Source organism: Lepisosteus oculatus, chromosome 6, assembly GCF_040954835.1.
Source record: "Lepisosteus oculatus isolate fLepOcu1 chromosome 6, fLepOcu1.hap2, whole genome shotgun sequence".
NCBI classification, from domain to species: domain Eukaryota; kingdom Metazoa; phylum Chordata; class Actinopteri; order Semionotiformes; family Lepisosteidae; genus Lepisosteus; species Lepisosteus oculatus.
This window is the reverse complement of record NC_090701.1, coordinates 40,837,881-40,863,821: the sequence shown is the minus strand read 5'-3', so window position 1 is coordinate 40,863,821 and position 25,941 is coordinate 40,837,881. Positions and strand designations below refer to the sequence as shown.

The 25,941-nt window shown below is 42.2% G+C and overlaps 2 protein-coding genes across 13 annotated transcripts in view; one reads left to right on the top strand and one right to left on the bottom strand.

The window, feature by feature from the left end:
- Positions 1-1,300: 1,300 nt before the first annotated feature.
- Positions 1,301-9,035, top strand: pdss1 (prenyl (decaprenyl) diphosphate synthase, subunit 1). Its single transcript, XM_015354000.2, has 11 exons — positions 1,301-1,511; positions 1,987-2,039; positions 2,383-2,515; positions 3,082-3,212; positions 5,067-5,208; positions 5,758-5,869; positions 6,097-6,206; positions 6,311-6,391; positions 6,624-6,737; positions 8,129-8,209; positions 8,343-9,035. Exons 1-11 carry the CDS (start codon positions 1,338-1,340, stop codon positions 8,481-8,483), a joined length of 1,272 nt encoding a protein of 423 aa, XP_015209486.2. The 5' UTR covers positions 1,301-1,337; the 3' UTR covers positions 8,484-9,035.
- A 46-nt stretch (positions 9,036-9,081) lies between these two features.
- The window catches only part of abi1a (abl-interactor 1a), a 57,696-nt gene continuing 40,836 nt past the window's right edge, over positions 9,082-25,941 (bottom strand). For 2 of the 12 annotated variants that reach the window (XM_015353991.2, XM_015353995.2), the window contains 6 exons: positions 25,742-25,842; positions 21,911-21,997; positions 17,869-18,081; positions 13,977-14,063; positions 11,921-12,106; positions 9,082-10,989 (listed from right to left, as the gene is read on the bottom strand). In XM_015353991.2, the coding sequence (XP_015209477.2) occupies positions 10,814-10,989; positions 11,921-12,106; positions 13,977-14,063; positions 17,869-18,081; positions 21,911-21,997; positions 25,742-25,842 (850 nt within the window). In that variant the 3' untranslated portion in view covers positions 9,082-10,813. The remainder of the gene's footprint in view (positions 10,990-11,920; positions 12,107-13,976; positions 14,064-17,868; positions 18,082-21,910; positions 21,998-25,741; positions 25,843-25,941) is intronic. The other 10 variants (XM_015353996.2, XM_015353999.2, XM_069191260.1 and 7 more) reach the window with 8 other exon arrangements.

Genomic DNA, 25,941 nt, shown 5'->3' with positions numbered 1-25,941 from the left:
GCCGTGTATGCCAAACTACCTGTGAAACTACATTACCCACAAGGCCCTGCGTGTATGACGTCAGTTGGGCGAAGATGTCGGTTAAGTAAAGGCACACGAATATTCACGCCTATTCTCCGAGTCTCTTTATTGAACAACAAAATTACGAGAACAATATAGCACAGAACATTACAAAAACCATAGTATCTGGGGAAATAACTGAAGACTGGTGCTGACCAAAGCAAGAAATGGTTGAAAACTTCTAATTGTGACACGGGTATGACAATACTTTGTACAGGACATCATGTAATAAGAAAAATAAGAGAAAAGGCACTGCTTATTAATTTTTGGCCGTTATAACTGAATTACAGTATTCCTAACTCTAGAATTTATCCAAATCACAACCCACACACTCCCGAGACCTTGTTGCGCACAATAGAAAGTAGTATTTTATAGTAGTAAAGGAACAAGTAATTGGTTTATTCCATGCTGAAAAAAACGTTTTGTGTGGTCTTCTTTTTTTCAGCATGGAATAAACCTATTACTTGTTCCTTTGCAGCCTACGCATGCTGACGCAGTTACCCACCTGAACTTGTATAGTAGTAGTATAGTGTAGTAGTATAGTAACAAAGTATACTTTATAGTTAACAAATGTTTAAAAAATACCTACAGATTTACGGCACCTATGTTAAAATGCGTTAACAGGTTCGTGCAAGTCCGTGAACTCGTTTTAACCCTGTAAGACGTTTTAGCTAATGTACTTCTGAGAGGGGCAAGCTGGAACAAATTAAAACAGGGAGTTTCACAGGGCAGAAAAAAACGCTACTCGAAATGTTAAAGAGGAGATAAATGTCCATCAGCATCCTGACTGCTATTACTAGCTGTGCTGTTTTTTTTAATCGCCCAGGTTTGCCTTCAGTGATTTCTCATCTTTCTGATCGCTTTGGCAAACAGCCAAAAAATGATTGACTTGAAAACCGATCTTCAAGCTTCACTTCCAAGTTTGCACTGCCAAATAAGTTTTAGAAAGGCAACGACAACATCACAATTAACTTTGACAGCTAGCCTGTCCGTACCCAAACCTTAAGTTGATTCGCTTCCCGTTTCACATTTCGCCTTCCCGTCCGCTTTCTCAGTTAAAAAACGAACCTGAGCACCTGAGATACGCCCCGTACGTATCTATCAGACACCAGGTTTCGTTTCACAACACTACCCGAGCTGTTTGTCCTGCAGCCATATATACATATAACAAATAACCCTTTCCTGCCCAGCTACGCCCTTTTCGGCCTTTGCGCGCTTCCGTTTCCGGCTGAGCGGCTCTTTTCCGTAACCTGGCGGAGGAGGGGCCGTGAGAGAACATGGCGCTGCCGTGGAGGCGCTGCTGCAGGTGGACTGCGGGACTCGGCGGGGCGCCGCTGCTTAGTGCGGTGTGTGGGAGGTTTGCTGCGGTCGCGGAAGGGAGCCTGAGAAGAAAGGGGACTTCATCTGGCCTGGGATCTGCCGCCGCCTTCGCCGCCGGTGCGGGAAACAAGGTGAGGCGAGGCAGTCTGTGGGCAGGCATGTCCACACCGGAGAAGGTCAATGAGTACTTCCAGCCCGCTCCGTGATATGGGGGAATAAATCGTTTCGCGGTCAGATCCGACTTGTATGCGTCTTGCATTACTTTATAAAAATGAACGGAGACGAGTTGTTCAGGGTACTCGCAATGTATTGTGCACTACTAAAGCCATTAGCCTGGCAGCTCTGTCACTCCTCCCCCCCTCCTTAAGAGGTCAAATTCCCTCGTAGTACAGACTTACTCCCTTCAGATCGGGGTGTTTCACCACTGTGCTAGTAAATTGAAATAAGACCTTCATGAATTCCATAGAACTCATTAGTAAGTCCTGTATGCCTAAGAACGAGTGGAGATAAATTAACTATTGGAAGTGAAAAGGTAGCGTGATATAACTTTTAAAAGGAACTTCCGTTTCTTTACCCTGTCCAAGTTGTCCTCCTTTTTTTTTGCAGGTGCAATGTAGAAGCCAATCAGCTGTAATCAAGAAACCAAGTGTTTGGTGGAGGTATATGTCATGTCGTTACAGTGCGTTTAAATGTTTTGTTACTCATTCGAGCACAAATTGAGTTTTTCTTGTAAAAACAAAAATCAGACATGGCATTTGGCACATCTCATGGGTCCTGGGTTCGAATCCAGCTGTGGCTGCCTGGTGTGTGGAGTGTGCATGTTCTTTTTTTTGTCCGTGGAGGGTACACATGGGTCAAAGAGTGTGTGGTCCCTGCGAGGGCCTGTCTTCCTGTCCAGCCTGCTGCGTGAGTTTGACTCCACAGACCTCTGGAGATATTCGATGACCGAAGGCGGAGGTTTTTAAAAACGCTAGCTAAAACCGGGGTTTCTCCTGTTCCCAGATGTAACTTCAGATCCTTATACACTACGGAAAATCCACGCTGCTGCAACAGGCTACATAGTGACGCAAACCTGAAGGATCCATTTCCACTGGTGCAGAAAGACTTGAAGAATTTGTATGACGATATCAAAAAGGTGAATCCGCGTGCTTTAGTTGGTAAACATGTGATGTTTGTCTGGTATCTCTTGCGTTTTGTTTTCTAATATCCCCCATGTACACTTATTGCTTGTGGTACTGCAAGCTAGCTCTGGGCAGTTCATGTTTTAAATGGCAAAACAAGTAGACGTGTCACTTTTTACCAGTTTGTTTTTCTTAGAAACCAGACATGCTACAGGTTACTCACGTGTCCCAGTATTCACCAGCCCTCCAGTTTGGTATAACCCTATGGCCCTTTGTTGCCGTTTTCTTTCAGTTTTGCATTTAAATATTTGGTTAGGTCTCGGGCCCGGAACTTGGGCTGTCTTGGGGTCTGTACATCTGTTGGTGAGAAAAAAAAAACATATTTCCAAGGTTGACCCAGGCTGCGTTGATTGAAACTGTTAAGGGGGTGTGCTGTTTGTAACGCTGCGCAGGATGGAACTGTCCATACTGCCTGCGAAGGCTCAGACGCTGGGAACAGGGAGCCCAGTGGGTGTGCAGACCGGGGCTGGCACGCTGAATTCCGTCCGGCTCAACCGATTTTTTCCTTCTCGTGTGGTAGGAGCTGCTCGTTTCCAAACTGGAGCTGAAGTCCCTGTGCGATTATTACTTCGATGGGAAGGGGAAGGCCTTTCGCCCAATGGTTGTGGCGCTGATGGCCCGAGCGTGCAACGTCCACAGCGGCCGGGACCGGTGAGGGCTGGAGTCGGGGCTCCGAGGCCGCGGGAACAGGGGGTCTCTCTTCAGAAGTGGGTCAGGCTGTTCTCGGACAGACGAGAGGCTGTATCTGTGAAGTTATGGCAAGGAGAGAAGTGCGGGCGACGTTTTGACCCCCGTTTTCATACTTATTAATAATGCTGCTTTTATCCAAAGCAGTTGACGTTTTTATCCACTCGTGCGGCTGGGCATTTTCTTAGCGCCTTGCTCAAGCAGCGCCCCGACCAGACGGTTAGCGCCCTCAGCCATCCAGAGCCATAACCACGCCCCCAAACCGCTGGCGGAGTGGCTTGTGGGTTCTTGGTCAGTTCCGTGGGACGGCTGGAGCTGAAATAAGTTGAGAGGTTAAAAAAACCTCTTCGTCCTTTAACAAAGACAGGAGAAAACTGAAAACAGAAAAGTGAAGTTGGTTCGGCTGCCTTTTCCGAACTTGCAAATACAAATAAATCATTTGTTTTTTATGCGGAAGTTGTGGACTAAATTGAATGGGAAGATTTGCCATTGGTGGAAACTGTTAAAGACTTAAAAAGTACTGGGACACTAGAGTCAAAACGATTGTTTCTACCTTACAATCTCAAAGGGATAAGAAATTAAAAACTGACTTTTACACTCTGGCATTTAATTAAAGTGATTATTTCCCAATATGTACTGTGAACTGGGTTCACAGGGTTTAACTCAAAGTATCTTTAAGTCTCTGGTGTTGCTCTTATAATATGATCGCGCACGCATGGCGTTTCCTATAAATAACATCTGTCGTGCCTTGCAAAAGTATTCAGACCCTTAATGGGCGAGGAGGAAGCTGGTTAGGTGTGCACCTGCGAGGCCGGCATTGACTTTGAAACAGAGGGTAGCAGGTGAGGTGGGAGAAAATGTCTGTAAGTCAAGAATATCCCAGTCACTGCAGAAAGCTGGCCTGAATGACCGAGTGTAAAACCCATCTCAAATCCCATAGGAGGTTTGCAACAAAGCACCTTTAGGATTCAAAACCTTTTGCCATATGTTTGTAGTGGTCAGACAAGACAAAACTGGAACTTTTTAGTCTAAATGCAAAACGGAACATTTGGCACAAACCCAACATAGAGCATCACTCAGTCAGCACCATCCCCACTGTCAAGATGGCAGTGGCATTATGGTGTAGTTCCTTTTGCTCTTCAATGAGGACTGAGAACAGGATGGAGTAAAATACTGGCAAATCTTAGAGGGAAAACCTGTTTCAGACCTAAAACTGGAACAAAAACTCACCTTTCAGCTGGATGATGATCCAACCCACAAGGCCAGAGCTGCATTGGATTGGCTTGAGAATAAGGAAGTGACTATTCTTGAGTGGCCCAATCAAAGTCCTGAATTGAACCCTGTAGGAAAGTTGTGGAAAGACTTTTTAGAGATCTAAGAGAGTTTAGAGGGTTTTTAGAGACTTGCTGAAAAAGACGTGTGGCTGTAACTGCTGCCAAAGGTGCTTCCACCAAATATTGAGGTCACAGGTTCAAAGATACAATCGGAACATTTAGTTTTTTTATTTAGCTTTTGCTGACCTTCAACTGATCTTACTCTTGGAAGTCTTCGGCTTGAGTATTTTGAGGTTTTGAAGACAATTTTAAGTTTAAACCAACGTGCATGCAGCGTTTAGGAATTTTGCAGAATCGTACATGAAAGTCAGAGCCTTATTGCTTTGGCAAGGCACTATAGACCGTTCTCAATATGTTAATCCGCCGATCACAAACACAGATGGCTTGGCAGTAAAGCAAAAATCACTTCTGACTGTGCTGTGCCAATACTTGGAGGGCACACTGACCGCTGACAGAATGAATGGAATGTCTCCATTTTCCAAAGGGATCTGCTTCCATGCCAGCGCTCTATAGCCATGATCTCGGAAATGATCCACACGGCAAGCCTCGTCCACGATGACGTCATCGACGGCTCCGACACGCGGCGAGGCAAAACCACGATCAACGAAATCTGGGGAGAAAGAAAGGTGAGCCCATTCGGGTTTGCTCCCGTTGTCCCTAATCCTGATCAGTGCTGTATGCCCTGCAGTTCGTAAGGCCCAGGTTGTGAAGATGACGTGAGTAGTTCTGAGTGTGCATAAACTTCTGGTTCTCTTCTTCCTTCTGGCAGAAGATTATAGGAGTATAAAAGCCCGGACCTCTAGGGTCAAAGAAAGCTTCTACCCCCCAGTCATAAGGCTGCTAAACTCCATATCTGAAATCCTCCCCAAACCTGTTCTGGTCTCTGAGAATTGTGATGTCATATATTTTGTGTCATTTGTCACGTGAGGAAAATGCGCAAGTAAGCATGTCAGTGTACTAGGGTACATACGACAATAAACTTAAACCTGGTTATAGAGTTACACTGCGTGCACACCAAGAGCTTGCGGACTGGTGAAGGGCGTCTTCAGATTTAGCTGTAGAAATATTTGAAGTGCTGTGGGGGTTTGGAGAACTTTTGCTTTTGGATTTCATACAAACCCTCTTATTTTATCCAGTGTCACATTCATTAACCGTATTTGATATCTTTACCCCAGGCTATCCTGGCAGGTGACTTCATCCTCTCTAAAGCCTCCATGGCTCTCGCTCGAATTGGCAACAACACTGTGGTGGCAGTCTTGTCTCAAGTCATTGACGACTTAGTGCGAGGTAAGAACTGGGCGTCGTCCACCTTCAAGGCTGTCCACCCGATTTATGAAGCTACCTGTGGACAGGAGGGACTCGCCCGTGTTTGAAACACACATATGTATTCACCTGCATTATTTAATTTTCAGGCTGCAAAATTCTTTAACATGTTAGTTCAAATTTGTTCCAGCCACATGCCTCCAAAGGCGGGAGCCCATCCTGTCAGACTCACTGTACCTTTCTGTTTCCAGGTGAATTCATGCAGCTCGGCTCAAAAGAAAACGAGAACGAGAGATTTAAGCACTACCTCGAGAAAACCTTTAAGAAGACCGCAAGTCTTATAGCGAACAGTTGTAAAGCAGTATGTACGTTCTGTCTTGGCATAAGCAATGGATACACTGTAAATCTTGGAAAACAAACTGAAAAAGCTTAAGTTATACTGGATGTTCTTATTATTGTTTCAAGGTATCGATCCTTGGAAGTCCAGACCCAGAGGTACATGAAATTGCATTCCAGTATGGGAAGAATATTGGAATCGCATTTCAGGTAATTGTTATGTACAGTAGGCATTTTTGAAGAATACACTTGGCATTGTATCAAGGCTTAGAAACTGGTTATAGAAAATAAATTAGGAAAGGTTCTGAAAACTGTAGTAAGTTTAGCAGGATAGGAATTAGTACTGAGTCCCCGGGGGGGAGGGGGAACTTCCTCTAAGCTATTAAAATAAAAGGCTTATGCACCACTGTCCAAACGCATTGTACAATTTTTTGTTTTGCAGCTGATAGATGATGTGTTGGATTTCACGTCTTGTGCGAATCAGTTAGGGAAGCCCTCGGCAGCTGATCTGAGGCTGGGCCTGGCTACAGGTCCGGTCTTGTTTGCCTGCCAACAGGTATGTTGCTCCTGAATCTTACTTTACCTGTTGAAAATGTTGTCCAAGTAAGGATCCTTTTTAAAAAGCAATATATAGATTAGTCCAGTCATGTAGAAGTGTGGTTTTGGTTATGAACATGGCTTGCAGTATTTGATCAATCTTTTTCTTTGTTCTTTTCAGTCCATTAAGTTGTGAACAAATGTCTAAACTCACCTTTTACTGATAATCCAGTCTCCAGATGAGACCCAACTCAAATGCCCACTCAAGAATTTTTTTTTCTACAAAGAAAAAGTGTAGAGAACATTTCTTTCCAAGATGATGTTTGTGTTTTTCGTGTATGTTGTCACTTCCTTTCAATAGGGTAAATGAAGAGAGCATTAAAACGGAGTGCTTTGATTATGGAGGCGAAAACAAGACACTGAATGTTGCGTGAACAAAGAGTAGATCACTAAACTGTTAATTCATGCTAACAGAAACCATCCGGGCTTCCATTCCCCTTAAGAGGAAACGTCTGTTTTAAATAAAGAAATATCAGAGCTCTTAGTCAATTTCAGATCTTATACTTGTGTCTTCTATAAGATAGTTTGGAAACTAGTCAAAACTCAAACAGCTGCAAGATTTTATATTTTCAACATGGTATGTGTAGACTGAGAATTTTAAAATGTCCTTAGACCAAAATTCAATTCCATGCTAGACCCTTTCTATTTTGAATATTATACTGCACAACAACCATAAAAGTAATACTGGACAAACTAATTATTAGTAATATTTGCTTTGTAGGCATATGTTAGTTTTTCTTTTAACACTGAAACTGACTCTTCCCAACTGAGATCGGTTGTTCTAATGCAAAAAAGCTAACTGTGTGAACAGCAGCACACATAAAATCTGCCATTTGGGGCTTGTGAAAACAGCTTAATCTGTAAGGCGCATCCTCAGAGTGTGAATTTGGTTTGCGAGTTAATGTGTTCCATATGTTCTGAACTAATGAATTTGTCACACATACACTTGCTTTATATACACAAAGAATTAATAAAAATACTATGCAATGGCAGCAGATACAAAAGAATCACAATGTAAAATTTTACATTAATCTAAAGAACAAAACCACAGGTTGGGCTTGTTTCACTGGGGCAAAACGGACTCATTTTTGGTTGTTAAATTTTCATGTAGTTAGCACAAATGGGTAACAGGATTTTCTGTTTTCAATGCATTTGTTATAAGAGTGGCTATATAAACTATAGCTAGTATTAAAGGTTAGAGGGCTTTTCCGTGCCTTACGGGTAATTACCCCACTGTCAACCTGCAAGGTGTCTGTCCAGCTACTAATTAATGCCTATTTAAAATTGTCATACTTAAATATATAAACAACCGATTCATGAAGATGACAAATTCCTATAAATATTTTTCAGTTTCCTGAACTGCATGCAATGATAATGCGGAGATTCGGTTCTGCAGGAGATGTGGAGCGTGCCTGGCAATACGTACTGCAGGTATGGGGAAAAAAAACAGGCTTTTGTTACTTCTCAATTGAAATGCTAGGGATAGTGCCTGAAGTCTTTTAAATATCTGTGAAAGTTTCAAAGCGCATTTGTAAAAAGTACCTCCCCCCCCTCCTTGTTTTAGAGTGATGGTGTCCAGCAAACCAGCTACCTCGCCCACCGTTACTGCCAAGAGGCCATCCAACAGATTCGCAAGCTGTGTCCCTCCCCAGAGAGGGAGGCACTTGTCCACCTGTCGGAAATCATTCTAACTCGTGACAAGTGAACCTTGAACCTTCCTCTGCCTGAGGCAGCTACTCCTCTTCCCTGGGCCTGCAAGGACAGGAGCACTCTGTGTAGGTTCACAGAGAAGAAGAAGTCAATTCTCCAACATCACAGTACCTGTTACTGTCACAAACAGTTCTGTCTTATCCAAAGACTTTCCTTAAAACAGTTATCCTAGGAGAAAACACTTTTAATCAAGGAAATTCCCGATGACCGCAGAGGGAAAAGTACGAGGGTGTGGATATGTTTACAATGCACTTAAAAATCCGTCCACACTGCAAGGCCAATAGTGTGAAATCGCATACAGTCTAGTGACAAGGTTATTATTCTCATTTTGTAACTTCACGGTAACAACCAAGGCCTTAATCTACTTTTACAGTGTAACCAACTACTTTTGGGGTCCATTCTGGTTTCCTCTGTAAGCCAAGCCGATTCTAGTGCTGTGAAAGAAAATATATGGAAAGGCAAGTAAGAGGAATTTGGAATAAAAAAAAAAACCTCACCTGACCCCACCTCTTGTACTTGGTTTTACATAAAGGCAATATTTTTTAAATCAAGATTCTGCCTCTTTTTTTTTTAAATACCACAGTTACAATGTCTGTAGGAGAATGATTTATTATAAAAGACTGTACATAAATTTCAATTAACATGTTATATACAAATTAAAGGTAAAGAGTCATGTCAGATTGTTTTCCTGACAGTGACGTCACAGAACACTTTAAACGCTTAACAAAGCAGACATAGTATCAAGGTGTTGTTAGCTGCAGTATCCTGAAATGTTATATATTAGTGGTCATTCTTTAAGACATGAACAGTTAGGTTCCACGGATACAGCTGTTCTCTTTATGGGTAATTGTAAAAAAAGTGGTGCATGTTATAAAAAGGAATGTTAAGGCCCAAACTGAATACGATTCTTATCTATGTATAAAAACTGCAGTACAAAATGACTAATTTCCTACTGTAATGTTTTCTAATGGTCAGAAAGCATTTATCATTCTTTAAAACCTAAGTATTTCTTTCAGACACAGACAAATGTAAAACATCAATGTTTACAGTGAACCATCATGATGGACCAGTGTTTCAAACACTTTTACCCAATACTCATAGAAGTGGGTTCATTTACGCTGTTTCAATAGTCAATGTTATACTGGTATTTTTCAAATTAAAGCTAAAGGAAATTACAATGGTCCATTTCTGAAATGTGAAATGACTTCCAGTAGTACTTTTAAGCAAGCAAATAAAAAAGGCTAAGCTGAAAAGTAAGGCTTGAAGAACAGACCCTTACAATGTATCAGAATAAGAACAGCTGAAACTATGCCCCCAACACAAAAAGCACTGTTGGAAAAGACTCCAGTATACTGCGATATAAGCAGTAAATAAGACCTACATGTGAATTTCAGAAAAGCACATTTTGCAGGGGATTGAAGACTTGCCAAATCTAAAATTTATGTTCAGGCATTTCAATGTTTACTATTTCAAATCAATATTAAAGGGCAAGATAACATTCCAGACTTTTGTTCTTAAGATAAAAAAAATAAGAGCCTTGTTTCACATACGTAACCAGATGTAAAATTCATAATGTAAATTTAATATCAAATGTTTAAATACAAATCAGAGCATTTAAGATTATAAGACCATCAACAAATCCACAAATGGTTTAGACATTTCATTTAAAATAAAATGAGTGCTCACTGTAAATATTACAACATAATGGAAGCATAATGGATTAAAAAGTATAGATTACAATACATTTTTTTAAAATTGTATGCATGCTTTAAGCAAGTTAAGTACGTTTCAGGAATGACCATTAGCCTAAAAGAGGTAATCTGACGAGCAATTCAATTTGCATTATACAACATCCAAAATGCATGACTCTAGTCTTGTGTCAGTTAACCTGGGAAAAAAAATAATGGCACTATTTAAAACCTGATTTAGAAACCATAAATCCCTACTTGTTCACTTGTGGTGTAAACTGGTCAAGACACTGTGAAAGACACTTAAAGGAACACACTACGGACAACCTACTGGCAGCTGCTCATATTATATACAATGGTGTAATACGACAACCGTCTTTAGACCAAAAGAACATTACTGGACATAAGCATGTTACCAATATTCAACCATTCTGTTTTATTTCATCTTAGTATACCTTTAAAGTCCCCGCCCACCCACAACAACAACAAAAAAAAAAATCAACAGTAAATATTTGATTTGCAATCCGAAAAAGGAACATTCTGTCATATCGTAATGCACTTCTCTAAGCTCTGTCGGTCGATACACGTTTGTGTCTAGATATGACTGAATAAATAGGGCGCCCTCTAGTGGCTGATTTTAGTCAGCATAGTGCATGATGGATTCCACATAATTCCCAGGGAAAAGGCCCGTCACTCCATTGCAGACGCCTTCAAACCAGCCATCGTCGTTCTTCTTGATGATGTAGATAATCGCACCCTCCATGAAGGACAACTCATCGTCTTTGTCCTTTGCGTAGTCGTAGATTGCCACAACTGTCGGGAGAAAAATAACCGGAAAAGGGTTCGAGACGAGAGTAATCAGTAAAACCTCCTTCACGGAGGCTGAATTCGAAATGGACACTTGTCTAAAGCGGATATTTTCAAGATTTTTCCATCACAACCTGAATGCTCAAACTTGCACGTTTAAGGGTGAAATGGGAAATTCTTTGAAAATACAGGTCATTTCTATGTAAAACGTCACTGGAAGAGGGTGATTATATTTACAATTATATTGGATTTTTGGTGATTATATTATATGATTTTGCAGATCAAGAGAAAATCACTTGAGTTACAAGCTTTCTTCTGTTGAGATCAAACCTCTGCAGAGTGCAAAGTACCCTTTTTAAAATTCCTATGTTTATATCAGCAGCTATATCATCCTGCAGCCCACTGAAGCTCAGCAGGAGTGAGCCTGGTCAGCACCTGGATGGGAGACTCCTGGGAAAAACTAAGGTTGCTGCTGGAAGAGGTGTTAGTGGTGCCAGTAGGGGGCACTCAACCTGCAGTCTGTGTGGGTACTAATGCCCCAGAATAGCGACGGGGACACTATACTGTAAAAAGGTGCCATCCTTTGAATGAGAGGTCCTGACTCTGGTCATCAAAAATCCCAGGCTGGCTCTCGAAAAGAGTAGGGGTGTTACCCCGGCATCCTGGCCAAATTTCCCCCTGGCCTTCACTCATCATGGCCTCCTAATAATCCCCCTCTTTGAACTGGCTTCATCACTCTGTTCTCCTCCCCACTGAGAGCTGATGTGTGGTGAGCATACTGACGCACTATGGCTGCTGTCCCATCATCCAGGTGGGGCTGCACGCTGGTGGTGGTGGAGGGTGATGGTGGTGATGGTGGTGGTGGAGGGGAGTCCCCATTACCTGTAAAGTGCTTTGAGCGGAGCGTCCGGTAAAAACAGTCAAGAATTATTTTTACCTTTTTCAATGTAAGTCTTGGGCGCCCAGTTCGGGTCTCCATCTGCGTAGGGGTCGCTGTACTGCACCACGGCCGCCTCCTCGTCCTCGTAGTCGACCGGCGGGGGGGGCGGCGGCGGGGGGGAGTCATCGAACATGGGCACGTCGTCGGGGGGCGGGGGAGGCGGGGGCGCGGGGCTGTCTGCGACTGGAACAGCGTGCGAAGAATTGACCAGATGTCAGCACACGCGCCCTGGCCTTCACAGGACTGGACGTGCAGCTTGCACCAAAACAAAAAACCAACTGCTCTTTTTGCATGCATTGCTGTCGCAGCCTTTCATAATGAACCATGCAATCATAGAAAAGCAACAGGCATAAGGATGTGTATTCCAGCTACAAGAGACTTGTTAGTAAATCTAGATATCCTTGATTAGGGCAGTGAGTGCATTCCGTTAGCCCCAATTAAGTTTGCATCAAGCTGGCAAAAAACAGAAATAAAGTGGTACCTTTTTTCTTTCTCTTTTTCAGTCTAAATGCAGTACCAGCAGGTACAACGCCACTTTATCCACATGGGGAATCTGGTTCAGGATTTCAGGTTTCAGCCCGACAGTTTTACAGTTTCGAAGCGCTTTCCTAATGACATTTTTTAACTGTGCTTTAATAAATGGTGCATCTCGTAGGAAAAGCTCAGCTAAGTGCACACAAAGAGGGACAACTCAAATCCTGAAAGACTTGACTTTCTTCCGCTTGTATTCTTTGGGTGACAAACTCAGAATAATAAAAGCTCGTTATTCATAAAATCAGGGAAACGTAACGGGAACATTTTTACACTAAGTATATTCTAGAATACATAAAAACGTTGGCAGAAGAGGGCCGAACAGAGCACTGCAATAAATGTAGTTAGCCCTTTTTTAGATTTAAAGACTTTTTACATTTGCTTTTGAGCAAAATCCATCAACAACAAAAAATAATTTGTATTTTCCCAAATAATTTCCCTTTCTGTTCCTTTCGTGTCTTATGTCCTCAATCTAAGTTGGCTTTACTACTGGACTTTATACAGTACCAATTTTTTCCTCTCTAATATAAAACCCCCACAGCCTGAATGAAATGTGCCTGCCAAACCACATCTTTCACAACACCTTACTTGATAAAAGCACAATGTTTACAAAGATGAGAATTCAATGCAGATGTTTTTGATGTCCAGAAGATGGCAGCCTTCAAAATTCTTCTCTACAGTACTTCAAACCTTAATGCTCTATATTAGTTTTAGACTGACTTTTTTTTTAAAAAAGGCATATGTATAAACCATTCATAAATGCAACAGAGCCAAGTACACAGAGCTCATTAAATTTCTAAACTGAGGGAGCATTTTATCATACATATTGCCATTCAGAAGTGAACACAAATTCTGGAAGCAGGGCAGTGTACTATGACACCAGGAAGGCTGTCTCTGAACGTAGCCAGCAAATGAAAAGGACAAGCATTACCAGACTGGCAAACACACAGCTTGCTCAATACTAATAGAATTAGCAGAGCCTATCTGTACCATCTAAAGCCGTCTTTTAGTGTTTTTGAGAATTATATATATAATGGATTTTAATGGTATCTTGAGAAGAAATGGAACTATAGGAATGTTAAAAGGTTAATTTACAGCAGTCTGCTTCATACAAACATCGGCAGACCACCGATTTATAAACTGTAACGGGAAATGAAGGTGACAGATTACAGGCTTTTGCTTCTATTTCGGCCGTTAATTAGCCCCCAAACACTCCCGAGTTTGCTTCATTTGTCTGGATAGAGCTGCTTGATGGCGGTTTTTAAAAGCACAATTTCACTTGGTTATTTTATCGTCACCGTTAATTGTGTAAGTGCGCAGAAGGAGAAAAAAACAGGAGCATTCCTGCACATAGCAATGGCAATATGCATTGATGAGAGAGGTTAGAAATGAGGGAGGTTATGAAACGAGGGAGATTAAGAAGAAATGTCACGGCTAGCTCTACAAAATCCACACAAACGGCACAACAAGACGTGTGTGAGACATGCTACTCTCAGAGACAGCTAGGTGTTTTTAGACTTACTGTTTTCCTGCACCCTGGCCACAAAGCCTGTGAGAGGTATCTGTGGAGTCAGCTGAGGCATAGGGGGAGGGGGTGGCGCGATAGACACTGGAAGCAGTGACATAAACAGAGGCAGAGACAGGGCAGGGATAAGACAGGAGGAAACAAACAAGCAGATATCAGTCATGGGGAATCAAGGCGTACACGGGTGAGGCTGAGATACAGGTGCTCCTTCTCACCAACGCCACGGAGCTGAGATGTTGGATTTGTACAAAGAACCGACGTCCTCTGGCTCATGAATTCCTGAGGTCCGCCCAGGGCGGTATTTTCCTCTGAGTGTTACTGTTCCCCCACCGTTTTCTTCCCCACTCACACTCTCCCATTTCCCAGGCAGCAAGATGAGGGTCACTTGTGTTTCACCCTCTTGTGTAATTATCCCATGCGAGTCGGACACTCAGGACAGAGCATACTGTCCAGGGAAGTTTAACTGGTCAAAAGACAAATGGGCACACCAGCTGTGTGCACCCTGTCTAATTTAAAAAAAAGTCATTGAAGTTCTTACAAGAAAATCCATCCACCGTCGAAACACTTAATCCAGTTTAGGAGGGGGGCCAGAGCCTATCCTGGCAAGCAATGGGAGCAAGGCAGGGTACACCCTGGATGGGATATCAGTCCACTGCAAGGCACACACACAGATACGGACACAGACACACACACTTGGCCAATTTTACCAAGAAGCCAATTAACATGCCTGTATGTATTTGCACTGTGGGAGTGAACCAGAGCACACAGAGGAAGCCCATGTGAACACAGGGAGAACATACAAACTCCACACAGACAGCACCCCAGGCCCAGAACTGAACCCAGGGCCCCAGGACTGTGAGGTAGCAATGCTCACCACTGCGCCACCTTGCTGCTCTCTTACAGCAGCTTAAAGGTTACAAATGAGAGGAGAAGATTCAGCCCTTCTGGGCTCTTTGGGTGCTAGTAGCTCATTGATCCTCAAGGTCTCATCTAGTCATTTCCTGAAGAAGGGACTGCAGCAATAAGGCTGTGTAGCTTGTTCTATGCTCCCACAACTCTTTGTGTAAAGAGGGCCTCCTGTTCCATCTTAAATGTACTTCCCCAGAGTTTCCTCTTGATCCACATTTTACGTTCTATTCTGACTTTATCAATGCCTTTGAGGATTTTGAATATTTGAATCTGGCCTTCTCAGTCTTCTTTTTTTAAAGGTGAAAATCATTGTTTTAACCCCAGGAATGTATCTGGTTGCTCCTCTCCAGGTTGATTTAGTAATGTGGAACAATACCAAACAAGGCTTCACAAGAGTGCAATGTACCCTTTTTGCATCCCTCGATTTAAATTACACACTTGAGCACCCTAACATTGTGAGCTTTTTGTTTTGTTTAGGTTTCCCTACTTTGTTGAGACGTAAATCTGTCACATGCTTTTTTAATAACAGCTTCCTTAAGCTCCGTTTTTAATTAAAATCATAAACAAAACGATGGTTTATGTTTTTGCTACCTACATGTTACACACGGAACCGCTCTGTATTAAAAGATATCTTCCAGGTGTTTGCCCAGGCTTGAATTTGGTCTTTTTGAACTTCCTTAGCAGCTTGTACAACGTTTGTTAGTTCACCCAAAATAAATTGGGAACGACATAAGGAGAAAGAATTCACTTTAGTATTGTAGCAATAAAAGAACAATGAAGAATGAAGTGTCTCAAAGATAAAAACAAGTAACACAGGCTGATCTAGCAGTTCGCCCAGGTGTTTCCTGAGGACAAAATCGTCTTTACTTTGCCCGAGGTATGTTGTCTGTTTGAATATTAGCACAGAGGAAAGGTGTTGCGGGTACTAAAAGCACTTAAAATAAAATGCCAGGCCCTACCGAGTCTTCTAATTACACCTAAAGAAACAAGAGCTATTTATATTCATTAGCCATTAACAACCAAATGGAAAATTGTTAATGACAAAACACACAGTGTTCAAAGTAACCTAGGGTTTACTTTGAACCATAGGGTTTAGAAAATAGAGGTCTGGCTTAACTTGTTCAGTTAAATTTTATGGCACTGCACAAATCTATACAGAACATGAGATCGCATGTTTAAATTATCAGAAGTCTTTTAATACTGTACCTCATAAAAGTAATAAATTACAGGGTGTAAGAATTCAAGACATGCACGTATTTAGATTAAGAGGTAGTGGACAGGAATAGGGGCACAAATAATGGTAAGTGTGGGTGATAAGACTTTGAGTACCACCTGAGGGAACTATACTAGAGCCTTCACAATTTACAATAATTATTTAGATTCTGGTACCATTACAGAACTATTTAAATTCACAGGCAATACCAGCCTGTGGTAGTTCACCTACTTTGGAATTGTCTGCAAATCATTAAAATGAGAACAATGTATGAAGAAAAAGTGTCGAAGCTTTAGGAGCAAAGACTGCACAAGCTGTAAAAGAGCACATCCCAGACCAGGCAAACATCCATGGCATTTAATGTCAGTGTAGGGTGTTTTACTTGTTTTTGCAACCTGAATACAAACGCAAAATGGCAAAGACTGACATTTAAAAGGCTAATTCTGAGAAAATACTTAGGTATTTACGTAGACACTTGTCTGAAGACATTTGTCTCTCTTAGGCAGTGTGGGGAACCAATAAACAAACCTTTCCATATCTTTCCAAGACACAGCTCACACTGATGTCAATGAATGTCATGATCATGAAGACTGAGGAACTTTCCAAACCAGCCAAGGATAAGCTGGTAGAGAAGCACAGATTAACCTTCTCCTACAGGAGGATTTTAAAGTGGGTGATTATCAGTAGAGAAACGGATTTTCTTAATAAATCTTGACTACTTTTAAGCACTGCACAGCATTTATGACTGATGTTAAGAAGAGATGTTTACACCATATTCTATAGATGTAGCTAAGAGCCCCAGAGAACTTCAATGGTGTGACAACTCCCATGCCTGTCACTTAATTTCCTCTAACTCTGGAAATCAGAGTTATCATGACTCTTCTGCGAGCTACATTTTCTGCTACTGTAGCCCAGCTAAAGAGCCCTCAATTTTCTAAAAATTCAATAAATGTTCTCTCATCTATTGTAACTGCACATACAGACGTACTCAGAAAAAAATATTTACATAGTTAGAAAGTAAAACTTTATAAACAAAGGACTAGTATGTCTGACTAAATATAGATGGATGTTTCAGAAACTGGGCTACATTAAATAGTAAAATTTTAAAGCAGGCCTGGAAAACGTACCCTATTTACACATATATTTCAGCTGCCAAAATGCTCAAATAAACTGAAGAGAGGGCTGAATTTAACAGCCATTTAGCACTTAAGAAAAAACTTCACAACAGTGAAAGCTTCTTTACAGACTCAACTGGCAGCAGAAAAGGCAATGCATAAATGCCATTACTTGGAGTGGCAAAACTGTCTGTAATAGATCTTGCTACCTGTCGAAGACATCCAGAGATGATGAAGGCTATGATTACTATAGCAGTTCTTCTTTAAAAAGTCTCTCCTTACAGTATATACAAAGGCCTCCAGTAGACAGCTAAGATTCTTCAGCAGCACTGCACAACCCAACAAACAGGGAGAAGGTGAGGTGCTGTGCACTGAAATAAAGCTATTTTGACAGTCAACAATGGTGGCACTCTGTGTGACATGCACTAGGCGGGGTTAACAGAAGTGAGAAACTGAAACTTCTTTTCCATGTACAGCTCATAACGTGTGCAATGTGTGAATTCCCCCCCCACCAAACAGCATCTGAAAATCCAAAAAAGTGACCACAAACAAACGAACAAAAAAAAAGGCCATAGGAAACTGAAACCGGTGCTCCCTGTGCTGTAAAAAGTGAGGAAAAGCCAGAGAGAGAGAGAAAAGCCAAGATCCTTACTTGAGTTCTGAGGGTAAGCAGGCCCGCCGTTAACATGGGGCTGCACAGAAAACTGAGATGTGACGGAAGGAGTTCGCCTGTAGCCCCCGGAAGAGACAGTAGAGGTTGTAGAATTGTGCCGAGAGATCTGCCGGGTTATTGTGCCGAACTGCGAGCCAGGGACCGGTCCGGAACCTGGTCCTGGAGCGGCGGCGGCTGCTGCTGCTGCTGCTGCTAGCGTTGAGAGAGGAAACCCAATGAGGGAAAATGAGCGACACCCAGTTACCGACAGGCCCCGGCTCCCCCTGCTGCTGGAACAGGGTTATTACAACCCAGAGGGAAGAGAGAGGGAAAGCAGCAAGCAATCTGATTAAGGACAACAAAAATGCAGAAATTGTACACATCAAAACAATGATCGTCTTGTTATAAAACAACAAATGCTGTATTGAGTGTGTAGTGGTAACAGACCAGCCACGTTTACAGTCGCATTTTCTCAATGGATCAGACACGAGCTCGTAAACTAGGCAGTTGAACTGGATGCATGCATTTCTGTACGAGATCACAGCAGCAAAAGACGCATGAACTTGCAATTGACGTGGACTTTCTGGCCGAATACAGGCAAATGGCACATGAAGAAAATCACAACATGCTGTTTAGAAGGAAAAATAGAGCTGATGGGTAAGGTCTCATTTGTATCTTAGCTGGAAAGCTCAGAAAGTAAGTCAAGACATCGATATTGTATTTACTTCTGTATTTAACACTGTGCCTTTAGCATGTGTTGTTAAATTCTCACACTTTTAAGTGGTAAAAATGGTCCATGTATTAAAGGTCTTATTTCCAACAGAAATGCTCATGTAATGGATGGCACTCTTTCTGAAAACAGTATAGACCTCATACAAGCCAGTCATTTCCTCATTAAACTCGTGAGCAAAGCTTTTGTTCCAAACATGAAATTACTTTTCACTGCCATACCTCACTGTAGCCATTATTCCGATTTTTACACCAGATAAAACCGTTGCATGACTCTGTTCTAGGATTTCCTGAACTCTACCACCCTCGTACTTCAGTGGTGCTGTTCCTTGGCAACACAATGTTTATATATTACACATCTTGGTAAACATTCAAAATCAAATAAGGACTGAAGAATATCAACGCTGCAACTCCAGTACATTCACTATAAAAATCAGAGTATTCTTTAAAAAAAAATCCCCATTATAAGATAATGGCCAAAGGGCTTAGACAAGTTGTCACAGAATGTTTGAAATGGAAACTTTTAGAATTAATTCACCATTAAAAACTTAATCTATATTAAGTGCTCTGGGACTGAAGAACATCAATGCTGCGACTCCAGCACATTCACTAAGATCTACAGTATTCTTAAACATACTTATTTTCCCATTACAGAAAATACCATTTTCTATCATTAGAAGGAAGAATTAATGATCTAGAAAGTAAAAAGAAAAGATTAAGATAGAAGCAGATGTACTAAAAATCTGACATCTCTGAACATTCACAAGCATAATTGCACATTCACTGTGGAAAAAAAATCAATTGTCCACTTAGACAGTTATTTCAAATGAGCCATTTACAAAATTCTAAGAAGACTGTGACCCAGAATGCTGAACTTAAAGGAAAAAAGCACTATGAACCGATATCCTGTAAAAAAAAAAAGCATTCAAGCCTTTAATACAAGGCCAGCACCCCCATCCTCATTTTATGTGTTGATTAAAGAGCTCACATAAGCCCCATGAGCTTGTACAAACACTATTACCTGCTGATTTCAATCACTAATTTTAATTCAAAAAATTTTCTAGTTCAACGTTTAACGTTGCAGAATTCCTAAAAAACAGTCTTCTTAAAAAAAAAAACTTAGATACCACTTGTTCCCAACCCTGAAAAAAAAACCCTGTTGCTATGTCCCTACATTTTTAACCACAGGCAACGCAATTTCAATTTTCGCCAGGATTTGGCACGTGCAGGCGAGTTGGCTGGAAAGCAAAACCAACAGGATGGAAGCAAAAGAACTTATCGTTATCACCTATGTCTGTTCATCAAAAAGTGCCTTTTAAGAGCCTTTTTGTCTTAAATAAGGGTGCAGATTAACAAAGAAGGCGTGCTTCAAATCCTTGATTCAACATTTTGAACAAAATCCAGCAGAAAGTGGGCCCACCAGGATCAGGGCTTCTGTATGCTGATGTGCTCTGTGTGGCCAGCACGTCACCTCAGCAGAAGTACAGTACAGACCACACAATACTACAAGGGAAACGCAAAATCTACTGCATCATAATTACAGGCGCAGCTCTTCTTACAATAAGATTTTGGGACTTCTCATAAATGCTACTATTACCGTTATGGAGCCTGAAGAGAGGACTTTTTGTAAAAAGCACCCCTTTCTTGCCTTCTCTCTTTCTGGGCACACACTGTGGCTGAGAGAGAGTGCAGGGGAGCCTGATCACTGCTGTGTGCTGTCAGTTCTCCACGCCCTCGAATAAGCAAAACAAGCAGCTCCCGCGGAGGGAGAGGGAATGTGAACACGGGACCCCTCGAGGGCTGGACCAGCTTAGAAGGGGGGGGGGGGTTTGGGCACCCTCCCAGTGTCGCCACCCCATGTTCCAGCCCGACGCTAATGTGCACGCTCGGTCCTTACAGCTGTTCACTCCCTCCTCTCCGATATCCAGCTCCTGCAGTAAATCTGCTGAACCCAGGTCCTAGTGCCATAACAGTCACACGCTATATTAAACAGCCATCACCATCTACAGCACAGAAACATTCTAACCTGTACTGCAGTGGATTTGCGTTTCCCAGGCAGCGATTAACTGCAGTTTGTTCCTCAACAGTTAACGGCCACACAGAGCTCTTCATCTTAGGAAAGCTGCCTTAGAAGGTTTTGTAGAATTAATTCACCATTAAAAACTTCATCTATATTAGAAACCAGCATTTAGGCAGCTGATCTATAGGTAACTCATAGGGTTTATAAAAGCTCATAGGGTTTATAAAAGCAATTTGATGCACTCTGAAGGAATTATTTTTTAAATCTTCATATACCTCCCACCAACTGGACAACTTATATCAATTTTGGAAATAAGTCTATTAAGTCATTGAAATAAAAAAGAAATATTGTGAAAACAGCCTGAACATTGTATCAGGCACTTTCCCTGAGTACCGATGAACTTTCCCATAACCTTTTTTTAGCCTCTTTTGGCTCAATCTATTAAAAAAAAATCAGTCATTTCAAACACATTTACAGTTCAAGCATCATGGCAAGTGGATGTTAAAAACAATCTGTTTTTGCATTCCTAGCATGAGTCAACAAAAAACTTTTGTTTTGAGTTCACGAGTACAAATTTAAAAGCAACAGTGGAGGGGGAAAAAATGAAATGCCACACATCTTCTGGAAGATTCAGAGGATTTCAATCTTTCTGGAAAGTCTGAAAAGCAGAAGAAGTCTATAATGCCTGTCAAAATCAGGTTTTATATTTAGAAGGATTTAGCTTTGTTGGCACAATACATAAAATGCCTGAAAACACACAGCTGAGAAAGCAACCTAGGACAAGGTCCACAGTGTGGGGGGGCAGATTACACACTACTTTCAGAGAACTGAAGCCTTTCGGATCTCTAAAGGAAAGAACCTAAAATGTTTCATTATAAAGACAGCAGTGGAGTTCAGAAAAATAACTTTAAAAAAAAAATTGGTCTCCAAACAGATTTCGCTGTCCAGAAAGTTTCATTTCAAGCTGCTGTTCTTTTGCCCACTTTTATGTCAGGGCAGAACAGGGCAGCCTCGCGTTTCCACGCTGGTGAAACGCCGAAGTTTGGAAGGAACGTTGCGACCTTCATTTATTATTATCCAACACCGCATGAAGCTCTAAACCCTATTTGAAAAGACACATTAGAGACTTCTTCGAAGCACTTCGGATTGATCGACTCGATTGAACCACCACCGCCACCACCGCAGCACCTGCACCCACTGGAAAGCAAGGGCCTGTAAGACGAGCCAGGCAGTGGAGTGGAGTGACTATCCAGCGAAGTCCACCAGCACAATGTAAGGGGGGGAGTGTCTCACCTATTGCTGGTGCTGTCCCAGGGAGCGGAGGAGGAGGAGGAGGGGGAGGAGGTGGTGGTGCTCCGGGGGGAGCCAACATTGAGGTTACTGAAACAACCGGGACAGCATCCATGTCAGGACATGTACAGAACACTTGCTCAGGCACGCCAACAACAAAAACAAGAAGCGGTTTATTACTAGGACTCTGCCAGTTTCACACGTCAAAAAGGACAACTGAACTTGATTCGCAGAGCAAAAAAACACAACGGCAAAACGCTTTTATGAGGTTGGCATCACAACAACGCTGTTTTGATTTGAAGGAGAGAGCTTTTTACGCCCTAATACAAGAATTAGTTTCTCTCCAACTTTTATGAATACTTGAATCCTCACGCCCAAGGGAAAATACAAACCACAAAGCTAATATTTCCTGAATCACCTTAACAACTGTTACTATGGCGACTTGCTGCCCTAAAAGATTCCTTCCTCTTGCACCCTTTTTTGCTTTCTGTGCCCTGGCCTCATCCTGCCAGCAGCCGAAGAAGTAGAAATGTTACTGCCCCTTGCTGCTCTCGCTACATTTTGTTTTCATTAAAAGCGCTATGTAAATGCAACTATTTTTTTTGCAATATTCACACTGCACTTTAGGATGTGGTAGGGGCACAACGCAGTCATGAGGTCATTTGCCTTTCCCACCTCAACATCATGAGCGGGAGAAACCTGTGCAAAAGCAAACCTGTCAATACATGCTGCGGACATTTAAAAATAAAAAAATAATCGCAGAACAGCTACACCCTTTTGTGGCGGTAACTCTCGCACTGATCAAAAGAAAAATCTGTAAGAGTGAGCTGTTTTGGGCTAATGGCTGGCGGAGTCGGCGAGCTCCAAGAACATAAATAACAAGGCCCCCCTGCAAAACTGCGTGATGCTTCGTCCAGCCTTCCCATTTCTCACGGGCACCCCCTCTTGTTCGCTGAAAGGTTAGCTCCCTGAAACGATTTATTAAATGTGAAAAGGTAGAAAATACCCCCTTGTTAAATATGGGCTTTGTCCTTTCACCAGGCCCTTTCAACAGCTTCAGTATTTACTAAATTGTGCTCATTTGGTCCAGTGCCTAATTGGTGATTTTCCTGCTGGATGCAAGTGCAGAATAAATCAGCTGTGCCACTATTATGATAATGCAATTGGTAAAATGAATCGCATTTTAAAAGTTCGCTCTGATGTATGGCATCTTTCATAAGGAGCCTTTTGTTACTGTAGCCTTCACATCAGGAGCTGCATTAGCAAATTTCCACAAACTACGGCTGCGGACAAAGGCCTCGTGTTTTCGCAGCACATTGGAAGACGAAAGACCAGAAAGCAGGGGTCTCCAACCCTTCTCCTGGGCTGTTTCTAAAGACCTGGACTGACTCCATCGCTAGTTAAACAGGCGATTTTTTTTTAGAACACGAGCAATTTAGAGATCATTTGTGACAAAAAAAAACTGAAGACCATCTAGACCTCAGGGAGCTTAATTGACCACATTTCCTGCTTAATTGAGTTAAAGTTCACAAGTGTTCATCTAAACAATAGTTTGATGTGACACTCTGAAATGCCTAACAGCTATAAAACTAACTGGACTGAGGCTCTCAGGGAACAGAAGACCCCTGCCATACAGCAATTCCTTTACAGCCTAGTATAGCACCACTGAAAGAGCTTAACCTACACTGGAAACATCTGTACACTAACTTGTACTTAACCTACAGTAAAGCTTTGAAAAGCTTGAAAATTGCACAAAGAAGCAGAGGCAGAAAAACTTGTCATCACTATAAACCCCACATTCACCAATATATTTGCACTCTTGATGAGACCATTGTCTGTGCAGTGCAGCCAATATTAAAAACAACTCAAATTTGAAATCCCCCCCATAATTTAACACTCATACACTGTCCAAACAGTTAATAAGGAGGACAAATACACTAAAAAGACAACCTCTAGAGCACTGTCTGTGATAAGATTATTAAACAGGGGGTAACTGCATGTTCAGGGGTGCCAAAATATTACAAAACCTGGTAAAAGTATCAAGAAGAACCAAAGTACTTCCCTCAGGACTTGCTGCTGTTTCCAAACCCTTACAATAATTTAAAAATGAGTGATTGTACAGGTGTTCTGAAATCCAGTGCAATGCATACACACTGGCCAGCTGAACAACCTACACTCTAGTAAAAATAATATCTATTATCAGACATATTCCTGGGTGTACCCACAGCCCAATACCTCCTCATTTGCATCTATAGCATACTAGAACTTGGAAAAAGTTACATGCTCAAAGTTGAAAGTTACCAAATCAATTAATTATACTGAAAAGTAATGGCTAATATTTTTTCTCCCATCCTCTTGGTACACATTTTTCCAGACTTTTAAACAGTACTGTTTATATAGCATTGATACATTTACAAAGTCCCCGACTTTATATATAGAAATAAATAGAAACACCCAAGTATATTGAAATAACATACCAGTTTGCTAAGGATTACATTAAAATAAAACTTGAAAAGTCTGTTCACTTACAATTACCAATCACATGGCTGCAAGAGGAGACCCCAGTGACTTGAAAAGAGGGATAATTGTGCGTTTGGTAGGAACTTCAGTGACCAAGACAAAGTAATTTGCTGATGTTCCATGAGCAATGGTGACTCCAGGATTGCAATATCTGTGCATTAACTTGACGTCCAAGACAACGCAGGTGAGCAACTGCAGATTAATTGACGGAAAATTCCAATCTGGGGTGCGAGCAGGCCATTTCATCAAAAACGATTGGCCAAGAACTCCATATTGAGGGATCCCATTTGTGGATTGCAGTGCACAAACTGCCCTTCAGTCCTGGCCATGTAAGTTAGAGAGACCAGTGGTGCAAAGAGCACAGGCAGTGGAGGTAAGTGGAGTACCCAGCAGTGGAGAAGTGTGACCCGATCAGATGAATCCTCTTTCACCACGCTCTCGAGAAACAGACGAGTGGACATGTGGCACCGTCCTCTAGACGTCTTCAACCCTCGGTGCCTGGTTCCCACAGTGAAGGGGTCTGGTGTCTCTTTACTGTTAAGGGATGCATCGTCCTTGCATGGTTCGGGATCACTCATCCTTCCTCTTAGAAGGCCAGGTCGGTGCTAATCCCTGCTAAATGGTACTGGTGACCATCTTCACCCCATGTTGCAGTAGCTCTCTCCTGCTGGTAGCAGGGTCTACCGGGATGACAATGTCTCCAACCACAGAGTACGTGTGGCTGCCCAGAGGTCTGTCGGGCACGATGTGACCCACGTTCGGCTCGAGTTCTCGAGGAAGAACAGTCTGCCTCCCTCCTACAGAATTCCAGGTGCTGGTCCACTCTATGCCATAGCATACACAGGCTGTACTGGCAACACTATGAAGTGACTCTGGTGTTCCCATTTTATTATCCCCTACCTGTAGCTGGGGCAAAAGCTGTACAACACTAAAATTGGTAGATGATGCTAGACGGATGTGAAATACTAGAATTTTCAAGCTTTTGGTTATTTTCATTATAACCAAAATCCCCTACATTTCAGATCAGATCATGTCTCCATCCTCAACACTACTTAACAAAAAAATGTAAAAAGCTTATTTAAGCACATAGCAAATACACAGCAGGGAAGGGACTGAGGACATAGTGTCAGCATACCTAAGCACCTCAAACCCACGCTCAAATAGCAATGATTAACCCTCCATCACTGGACAATCTTTATCAAGCAATGAAGAAAATATTAAAAAATTGGAGTTATTTAATCCAGTCATGGTGCGTTATCTGTCCCGCAATGCCAGCAGGGTGAGGTTTGAATGCGGAGCAGGTGCAGGCCTTACCAGGTCCCAGTGTGGGTGGGGAGGGTGTAGGCACGGCGATGGGAATGCCAATACTGCTGCTGCCGCTGTTCTCCCGGCTCCCACTCCCACCGCTGCTACCACTGCACAGGGAACACAAACAGTCACACACCGAGGCCCCGGACCCCACAGGGAACAGACACGCAGTGACACACACACACACACAGAGCTCCGGGACCCCA